The sequence below is a fragment of the Mercenaria mercenaria genome, chromosome 17, assembly GCF_021730395.1.
Source record: "Mercenaria mercenaria strain notata chromosome 17, MADL_Memer_1, whole genome shotgun sequence".
NCBI classification, from domain to species: domain Eukaryota; kingdom Metazoa; phylum Mollusca; class Bivalvia; order Venerida; family Veneridae; genus Mercenaria; species Mercenaria mercenaria.
The window spans coordinates 3,606,240-3,616,860 of NC_069377.1; the positions used below are offsets into that span (position 1 = coordinate 3,606,240).

At 34.8% G+C, this 10,621-nt stretch overlaps 1 protein-coding gene across 1 annotated transcript in view; it reads left to right on the top strand.

Moving 5' to 3' along the window:
- The window catches only part of LOC123535630 (mitochondrial potassium channel ATP-binding subunit-like), a 51,605-nt gene extending 40,984 nt beyond the window's left edge, over window positions 1-10,621 (top strand). The window contains exons 12-18 of the mRNA XM_045318355.2: window positions 316-388; window positions 1,827-1,960; window positions 3,007-3,078; window positions 3,534-3,712; window positions 4,411-4,469; window positions 7,831-7,919; window positions 9,331-10,621. Coding sequence (XP_045174290.2) covers window positions 316-388; window positions 1,827-1,960; window positions 3,007-3,078; window positions 3,534-3,712; window positions 4,411-4,469; window positions 7,831-7,919; window positions 9,331-9,429 — 705 coding nt within the window. The 3' untranslated portion in view covers window positions 9,430-10,621. The remainder of the gene's footprint in view (window positions 1-315; window positions 389-1,826; window positions 1,961-3,006; window positions 3,079-3,533; window positions 3,713-4,410; window positions 4,470-7,830; window positions 7,920-9,330) is intronic.

The window sequence follows — 10,621 nt, forward strand, 5'->3', positions numbered from 1 at the left end:
TGTTGAACTGATTTGTGACACTTATCATTTGAAGAGAGAAAAAACAAGGGAAAGTGTATGAATCTGTTGAAAATATGCATTAGCCAGCTGTCCTTTGTGTAATTGGTAGAACTGATATTGTAATAATACTTAATATATGAAATAAAGCCCGGAGGGGCATCTGGGGTCTTCAACCACACTAAAAGCTGGAGAGTCACTGTGTGACCTTTAATTAAACTGTACCATCTTTCAGCTTTTTTTTACTGTAATTGGTACATGCAATTTCTTTTTGAATTTGAGAAGAATTTTTAACTTCAAATTCTCCTGTTGTTTCAGAGTGTGTTGAAAGATTTCAGTTTGAAGATTCCACATGGTAAAACAGTGGCTCTGGTAGGGGCATCTGGAGGAGGTAGGTACAATGTAGTATAAACTACAGTTGAAACTCAATATCTCGAACTCGCTTATCTCAAAATTCCGGCTAGATCGAAGATATTGTTAAGTCCCGTCCCGAAAACACATTCACAAAATATCATTTTAAGTCCAATTTCGGTTATCTCGAACTTAATGCTTGATCCTGTGGAATTCAAGATACAGAGTTTTAAACTGTAATTATATACATGTGTACTGTAAAATCTTAACTTTGTTGGTGGGATATATATTTACTATATTTATAAACTGTATGTTAACCTTAAAATGGGTACTGTTGCAAATGCCCTTGTTGTAAGTAGTCTAGTATGTGTCAAAAATTTGCCTTATATTGTGAATATTTAACCACACCAAGCAATTCCTGTTGTAAAAAAATAGCAATTTTTTAGCCTTGCTCAAGTATTTTAGTTTACAGTAAATTGTTAGTGGCTCATCTCCATTTATTCTCCCTTCAAAGTTAAATACAAGAGAGTGCAGAAGAAATGCAACACTTGGGAAAGAGTTTATATCTCATCAAGAAGCTGCTCTAAGGGAAGTGGTGGATTAGTGGATGAGGTTTTAGGCCGCTCAATCCGGGGGTCGTAGGTTTTTCCAGGAAGCGGACTCAAGAGTGGCTCCAATAAGATTGAAGCTTTATCACAATTGAGCTAAAACAAATTAGTATAAACTGAACTGCTCCATTTATTCCAATGGCTTATGTTGAAGTACATTTGTTTGATAAATATGTTATGTGAAAATTTTGGGTTTCATTAAGTCAAACACCATTACTCACAGTTTTAAAATACACAAAATGTCACAATTTTTTTGTACCTGCCATGCACTTGTGCAAAAGCTATATTTAGCCACCACTAGAGAATGCCTCGGTGAACTGCAGCACTGAGTGTATGGATGTGTCATCCAGCAAATGATGCACATTAGTTACATCAGGCACTAAAGCAAGAATAGATAAATATCCTTAAGATATATTGTTTGTACAAGGGCATAACAGATACACACAGTATCAACTAATATTTTGAGAATTTTGAAACTTTGGTTGTTAATGTTTGACATGATGAAATCTGTACTATTTGTGATTTGAACTTGATGAAATTTTCAAGGAGTGTAGTTATGGTAAAGAGGTTACAAAATATGAATAAATTGAGTATTTCATTATTGAGATATAAACATTTTCCAAAGTGTTGCGCTTCTTTTGCACTTAGATATAGGTCATGTTAAACAAATAGAAATGTACAGTACCGGGGTATCTTCTGCAGAACCAGTTAATTTGGTCAGGAGCTTCCATGCTTTTGGTGACTGATCTCTGAACTCAGTTTTATTACCTTGGACCCCGATTTTGAAAATATATGGATGATGCTTTTGCCAGTAAAACTTTCTGTTAAACATTGGTGGCAAACAGATAATAGAAAATGTTACTTTTATAGGAAAATCTACAATAGCTGCATTGTTGGAAAGATTCTACGACATAAATTCTGGAAAAATTACTATTGATGGTCAAAATATAGGTGACCTTGACCCTAGCTGGCTCCGGGGTCGAGCTATAGGATTTATAAATCAGGTATGTCTTTCTTTTGAATGAATTTAGTTCAGTTATGTATTACATTCTAGGACTTTCTTTTTGCATTTCTAGGCTTCTCAATAGACACCTTCTTCAAGACAGTAATGCATTTTTCTACTGAACAATATATTAGTTATTGATAAAGGTATTGTTTGAGGACTTGATTATTTTAGTCTTACAGTAGTTGCCAGTTATTATGCCCCCGGCATCTACTGATGCAGGAGGCATATAGTGATTTCCCTGTCCATCCGTCCGTCCATTCGTCCGTCCGTACGAGGTTAACCAAATGGGACCGTTTCGTCTAGCATCAGTACCCCTTACTAGAATTACTTGATACTAATGCAGATGTAACCTGTGACCATTCCTCATCTTAAAACATCACCTGACCTCAGTTTGACCTTGACCTCGTTTTGGACTTAGGTTGCTTTGTATGGGCCATCTCTTGGTTAACCAAATGGGACCGTTTCCTCTAGCATCAATACCCCTTACTAGAATGACTTGATACTAATGCAGATATAACCTGTGACCATTCCTCATCTTCAAACATCACCTGACCTGAGTTTGACCTTGACCTCGTTTTGGACTTAGGTTGTTTTGTATCGACAAGGATGCCACCAGGGGCTTGATGTGTGTATTGAACGCAGCTTCTTGTTTTTAAAGTAAGAGTACATGTGACATTGTTGCAAAATCAAAATTTTAAATAGTACGAAAATATGTACCATCTAGGCTAAAATCTTGAGGAAAGCTTTTGGTGAACGTATTTCAACCTTGTTTAATCATAATACTGAATTTTGTGCATTCCAGTAAGCAAGTAATTTGTTAGCAAGTATAAAAAGTACATTTCTATAATTATTACCACATGGAAACAACAGTTTGATTGATAGTTCTACCTTACGTATTCCCAAAAGCCAACATCATGTGCTTTTCTCATTTTGTGTTTAATGGCATTTATATGTAATAAAATTAACCCCCCACACATACAATCCAACTCAATTCAACCTAGCTCAGATCCTCACACTAACCAATGTATTCTACATGATTTCCAGGAACCAGTATTATTTGCTACATCTGTGTTAGAGAACATCAGGTATGGGAGACCAGATGCTTCAGATGTTGAGGTACTTGTATTTTGAAATTCCTTTTTAGATTGATTTTTTTTTTCATTTCTTTTTTTCTTAATGCTCCAATATGTGGCATATTTACAGTAAGTACATCAGTCATCAAGAATGGGTTTTGAAATGATTTGGTCTAAAAGTTTACAATAATTTGACAATGCATTTTAGGTCTCCAGCTCAAAAGGTCAAGGTGACATATGTGGATCAAAGTTGTGTGGGGTGTATTCTGTGTCTGCTCTGCAACTCTGTTGTCCATCAAGAGATTTTTAAATGACATTGCAGAAACATTTACCATAAAATGATTTGTGGTGCTTAAAAAGTGTAAATTTTACCTGAAATGTAAATGAAATCCAAATTTTTGCCGGTATGTGAAATTAACCAGAGTGCTAAATAAGTGATAGTCTGTTGCAGATCTATCTGATTTTATGGTGTGTGTATTTAATTGATGATTATTTCAGGTACATGAAGCAGCTACACAAGCCAATGCTCATGACTTTATTCAGGGATTCCCAAAGGGGTACAATACAGTGTTAGGGGAGAGAGGTGTGACAGTCTCAGGGGGCCAGAAACAAAGGATAGCTATAGCCAGAGCCCTTATTAAAAACCCATCTATACTTATACTAGATGAAGCCACAAGGTATGTTCATTGCTCCTTAGATCTGTTTTTCCATGGCAGTCCGCCATTTTAAAACCAATTTATACTGAATGGAGTATGCATTTATTACTCCTCTTGGCAGTCCGACATTTTGATTGGAGAGATTTGGAGTTAAACCTCAAACATGAAGAATGCTGTTTTTGATGTATTGGCAGGAGACACTATGTTGGCAATTGTATCCACCATCTCTGACATATAGTTAAACTTTCCTCCGTGCCCACCTGTGTTAAACAGCTCACTTCTAGAATTAACATGTTGTTTTAATTTTCATCTGACTTAAGCAGCCACCTGCCATATGCAGTCACACTATGTCACTGCCTTTGTTGGCAGAGTGACACAGGTTTGTAAAAAAGATGACAGTATGTTGCTGCTGTCATAATAACACAAGGTCAAGGTCATACCTTGGAGTCAGACATCAATAGATTTATTTGATGCCCCCTCCATATCTTCTAAACTGTTTGAAATATTTGGTAAAGCAAAACATTAATTGTTTATCTCTTCAAGACATTCAGAGTGTTTACTTTGAATACCTATCTTGTATCAAAGTGGTGTTCATGAGTATCAATTTCCTTATATAATATAGCTTTAGTTCTTTATGATAGAGTTTCCTTTAAGTAGTAAATTTTATGGATATAAGAAATCTTTTGACTGCTTATTATATGTTGTCCATCATGTTTCAGTGCACTGGATGCCGAGTCTGAAAGAATTGTTCAAGAAGCTTTAGATAAAGTATCAAGAGGTAACGACTTTTAGAAATATATTATTTTGCCTTAGCAATGCCATCATTTTGTGATGCACAAGAGTTTGTTTGTCATATTTTAAATCACACTGACACAGTTTAGGTCATATGATGATTTTAAAGTTGGTGGAGGACATCAAGTGCACCTCCAGGCATTATTTTAGACACAAGATGCACCTGGGTAAAGCTAACAACCTGCTGCAGCCAGCTGGATATATTTCTCACATGAGGACACAAGCAAAGTTCAAATTCCAAGAGGTCCAAGGCATTTGACCTTAACCACTCAGTCACAGAGCATCCAGTGCAAAAGGGGTGTCATGATTCTGTATTGACATTTTGTTTGAAGTAACATCAGGTTTGCATTCATGCTTAATAAGCAATAGATAAACATGAAAATAAGCCTGTTTGCAAGCTTCAAATATGAGCCAAGCAGACTTTATGTCACTTTGCTTTGGATATTTGTGCCAGAGGTTTGAAAAAACCTTTTACTTATTACAGAATGACCAACTGCAAATAGAAAGTAGCTTTAGAACATTATTTGAGGTACTTGTCTTATTATAACTTAAAAATGTATGTCATCTCTTACAGAAAGTACAATGTTGGTTATAGCACACAGGTTGAGTACTATATGTGATGATTTTGTATATGTAATCTCTTGCAGGATGTATACTATTGGATATAGCGCACAGGTTGAGTACTGTATGTGATGATTTTGTATATATAATCTCTTGCAGGATGTATGCTATTGGATATAGCGCACAGGTTGAGAACTATATGTGATGATTTTGTATATGTAATCTCTTGCAGGATGTATACTATTGGATATAGCACACAGGTTGAGTACTATATGTGATGATTTTGTATGTATAGTCTCTTGCAGGATGTATACTATTGGATATAGCGCACAGGTTGAGTACTATATGTGATGATTTTGTATGTATAGTCTCTTGCAGGATGTATACTATTGGATATAGCGCACAGGTTGAGTACTATATGTGATGATTTTGTATGTGTAATCTCTTGCCGGATGTATACTATTGGATATAGCACACAGGTTGAGTACTATATGTGATGATTTTGTTTATGTAATCTCTTGCAGGATGTATACTATTGGATATAGCACACAGGTTGAGTACTGTATGTGATGATTTTGTTTATGTAATCTCTTGCAGGATGTATGCTATTGGATATAGCACACAGGTTGAGTACTGTATGTGATGATTTTGTATATATAATCTCTTGCAGGATGTATACTATTGGATATAGCACACAGGTTGAGTACTGTATGTGATGATTTTGTATATATAATCTCTTGCAGGATGTATACTATTGGATATAGCACACAGGTTGAGTACTGTATGTGATGATTTTGTATATGTAATCTCTTGCAGGATGTATACTATTGGATATAGCACACAGGTTGAGTACTGTATGTGATGATTTTGTATATGTAATCTCTTGCAGGATGTATGCTATTGGATATAGCACACAGGTTGAGTACTGTATGTGATGATTTTGTATATGTAACTCTTGCAGGATGTATGCTATTGGATATAGCACACAGGTTGAGAACTATATGTGATGATTTTGTATATATAATCTCTTGCAGGATGTATGCTATTGGATATAGCACACAGGTTGAGTACTGTATGTGATGATTTTGTATATGTAATCTCTTGCAGGATGTATGCTATTGGATATAGCACACAGGTTGAGTACTGTATGTGATGATTTTGTATATGTAATCTCTTGCAGGATGTATGCTATTGGATATAGCACACAGGTTGAGTACTGTATGTGATGATTTTGTATATGTAATCTCTTGCAGGATGTATGCTATTGGATATAGCACACAGGTTGAGTACTGTATGTGATGATTTTGTATATGTAATCTCTTGCAGGATGTATGCTATTGGATATAGCACACAGGTTGAGTACTGTATGTGATGATTTTGTATATGTAATCTCTTGCAGGATGTATGCTATTGGATATAGCACACAGGTTGAGTACTGTATGTGATGATTTTGTTATGTAATCTCTTGCAGGATGTATGCTATTGGATATAGCACACAGGTTGAGTACTGTATGTGATGATTTTGTATATGTAATCTCTTGCAGGATGTATGCTATTGGATATAGCACACAGGTTGAGTACTGTATGTGATGATTTTGTATATGTAATCTCTTGCAGGATGTATGCTATTGGATATAGCACACAGGTTGAGTACTGTATGTGATGATTTTGTATATGTAATCTCTTGCAGGATGTATGCTATTGGATATAGCACACAGGTTGAGTACTGTATGTGATGATTTTGTATATGTAATCTCTTGCAGGATGTATGCTATTGGATATAGCACACAGGTTGAGTACTGTATGTGATGATTTTGTATATGTAATCTCTTGCAGGATGTATGCTATTGGATATAGCACACAGGTTGAGTACTGTATGTGATGATTTTGTATATGTAATCTCTTGCAGGATGTATGCTATTGGATATAGCACACAGGTTGAGTACTGTATGTGATGATTTTGTATATGTAATCTCTTGCAGGATGTATGCTATTGGATATAGCACACAGGTTGAGTACTGTATGTGATGATTTTGTATATGTAATCTCTTGCAGGATGTATGCTATTGGATATAGCACACAGGTTGAGTACTGTATGTGATGATTTTGTATATGTAATCTCTTGCAGGATGTATGCTATTGGATATAGCACACAGGTTGAGTACTGTATGTGATGATTTTGTATATGTAATCTCTTGCAGGATGTATGCTATTGGATATAGCACACAGGTTGAGTACTGTATGTGATGATTTTGTATATGTAATCTCTTGCAGGACGTATACTATTGGATATAGCACACAGGTTGAGTACTGTATGTGATGATTTTGTATATGTAATCTCTTGCAGGACGTATACTATTGGATATAGCACACAGGTTGAGTACTGTATGTGATGATTTTGTATATCTAATCTCTTGCAGGATATATACTATTGGATATAGCACACAGGTTGAGTACTGTATGTGATGATTTTGTATATCTAATCTCTTGCAGGATGTATACTATTGGATATAGCACACAGGTTGAGTACTGTATGTGATGATTTTGATTATGTAATCTCTTGCAGGACGTATACTATTGGATATAGCACACAGGTTGAGTACTGTATGTGATGATTTTGATTATGTAATCTCTTGCAGGACGTATACTATTGGATATAGCACACAGGTTGAGTACTGTATGTGATGATTTTGTATATATAATCTCTTGCAGGATGTATACTATTGGATATAGCACACAGATTGAGAACTGTAAGGGATGCTTTTATTGTGTCATCTCTTTTGCAGGCCGTACAGTATTAGTGATAGCACACAGGCTGAGTACTATACGTGATGCAGATGTAATAGCTGTTGTAGCCAATGGCCGAATTGTAGAGGTATGTAGAGGCCAAAAGTGTTTGAAACAACAGTTTAAAGGGACTAACCCACAGATTTTTGCCCATAAGGAAAATTCTCTCATAATTACATAAAAGAGTACTCTGAAAGTGACTAGTGGTACAACATAACATTTTTGCAAGATATAGCCAAAATGTTGTGCAGAAATTACTAAACTGTTGCAACGCTTATGAAATGATACAAAAAATTTACATTTTTCTTACATTTTTACCAATATCTAAACTTTTATTTTCACTGACTTAATAATTTTTCAGTGTCATATATACATTTAATGCCAAACTTGGTGGAAATGAACATTTTGAAAACATTCACCCTCACTATGATCAAGTAGCTTTAAATGCTACTATAAAAAAAAAAGTTTCCACTCAGTTACTAGTCTCCTCCTGGTTGAAAACCAGTTCCAGAGCCTTAACTAGGTTTGTGCCTTACCCATCTGTCAGTCTGTCCCATACTTGTCCTGTCCATGACTTTGCCATCCGTCAAGGAATTATGATGCATGTATTACTTGGAACAAATGTTCCACATAATGAGAGGATGTGTGAGCACAACATCCAAACCTTTAGCTCAAAGGTCAAGCACACACTTGGAGGACAAAGGTTAACAGAGCATACTAGTGTTTCATTCCCATTCATTAACACTGCCATCTGTCATATTTAGGTCAAGGTCAAACTTAGAGGTCAAAGATTGCAGGACAAAGATTACTTTTTAAACAGTTTTAGATAATTGCAGTTAACCCTTACCCTGCTAAATTTCCATAATGAGTTTGTCCATATTTGAATTTGGACAGCAACATTAACTGTTAAAAGGGGTGCTTTCCAAAAAGATATTGACTGAATAGTGAACAGTGCAGATCATGATCAGACTGCATGGATGTGCAGGCTGATCATGATCTACACTGGTCTCAAAGGCAGAATCAATCATATCTAGCATGCTAATGGTTAAACATTTTACCCAGAACACATATCTTACACCCATTTTTACGCGACGGTTTATGACCTGATTTACTTCTCTCCCAGAAATAAATGATTTTAAGAAACCATTTCTTTTTTTATATTACCTCCCTTTTATTCCAAACTTCAAATTATTTTTATGTTCTACAGTTTAGTTCCATTCATTTGTTCCTTGTTTTGATTCTTTGTAATTAAATATGGTAATATCAGTTCATGGAATTGAATGAAATGTATCAACTATGCTGACTGTTTCAGTGAATTCATGTATTCAGTTATAATGTCACTAGAAATTAGTTTATATATACATATTGTCATCAGTTAAGGTAAAAAACATTTCACTTAGTCATGAAACCATGTACAGTGACAGGGGTGTGTGGGGTGGGGGGCATCTGTGTCCTATGGACACACATCTACATTATGTATCTATTTGTGTCAAATTCAGGTAGGGAACCATGACAGTTTGAAGAAGAAGAAAGGACTTTACTGGGAGCTGATTCAACAACAGGAGATAGAAGAAGAAATACAACATTTCAAATTCTAATTGTTTTATTTTATAAGACTTTATTTATATTTGTTAAGGCTCTGCTGTTGCTAGCAATGAGAGGAACTTACAGTTTAGATGAAAGTTTTATAAACTGTTGCTACTCAGATTCAGTTTCAGAAATTGTGATATTTTGAAGAAAAAGAATGTAAGTTTTAAAAAAGAAGTACTAAAAATGAGGAGTTACTATTTGTTGGATTAAGATACATTGTTAACAAGAGTATTGATAACTTCTTGTTTCATCGGTGGATGATATTCGGAGACCTTCCAAGCTGACTGGTTAAGGGAATGGATTTGTAAATGAACAAAATAATTTTATATCATGTTAGCTGAATAGTTAATTTATATGAAGTTTCAGCAAAAATTGTATTCAAAGTTTGAGTATTTTATCTAGTTGTTTAAAAACTAAACAGAATACAATGTAATAGGGTTATTGTAATAGTAGCTTGATCTGGGATGCTGTATTCGGCTCGAGTGGATTTTGCCAGGCCTGATCACACTAGGTGGGTGAGAGCCAAATACAAAATCCCAGATCTAGCTACTATTAAAATTACCCTTTTATTATACACCTCCACCTTTTTGTTTGTTGTTTTGTTATCGAACAAAATCTTCAATGTTTATCAATGTTAAAATAGAACCGAGTGTAGTTTTTGTGTACGCTATTTATAGAACTGTGTCAGGTCATGCATATCAAATGAAAGTAGTCTGGCAATATACAGTACAAAAGGTACAATACAGAATTTTTTCTGCCTGTCGTATTTACTTGTGAAATGCAAGCCATATTTTTGACAGACTTTATATAGGTATATAGTAAAAAAATTATGATATTGTCAAGGATTTTAAGATAGAAGTTTACTGCAGTAATGATTTTCAATAATTTAACTCATAAATATCTCTTATTCATATAAGCATAATATTTCTGTAAAAGATTGGTAATCTGTGTGAACAACCGTATGAAAAGAATGCCATAGGCATGTCATTAGAGTTGCTTTAATTCTTTTTTTCCCTTACATGTTAAAGATGGGAAAACTCAATCATGTTGTGTTTACTGTAAATTGATCTAGGATATTTTTACTTGGGTTACAGAGTCCTCAGTTTTGAAATGTGTTATAAGATTTATATATAAGGAGATTGATTACTTGTCTGTCATTTAAAAAACTGATCTATTAAATAAACTCAAGATTTTTAAGCA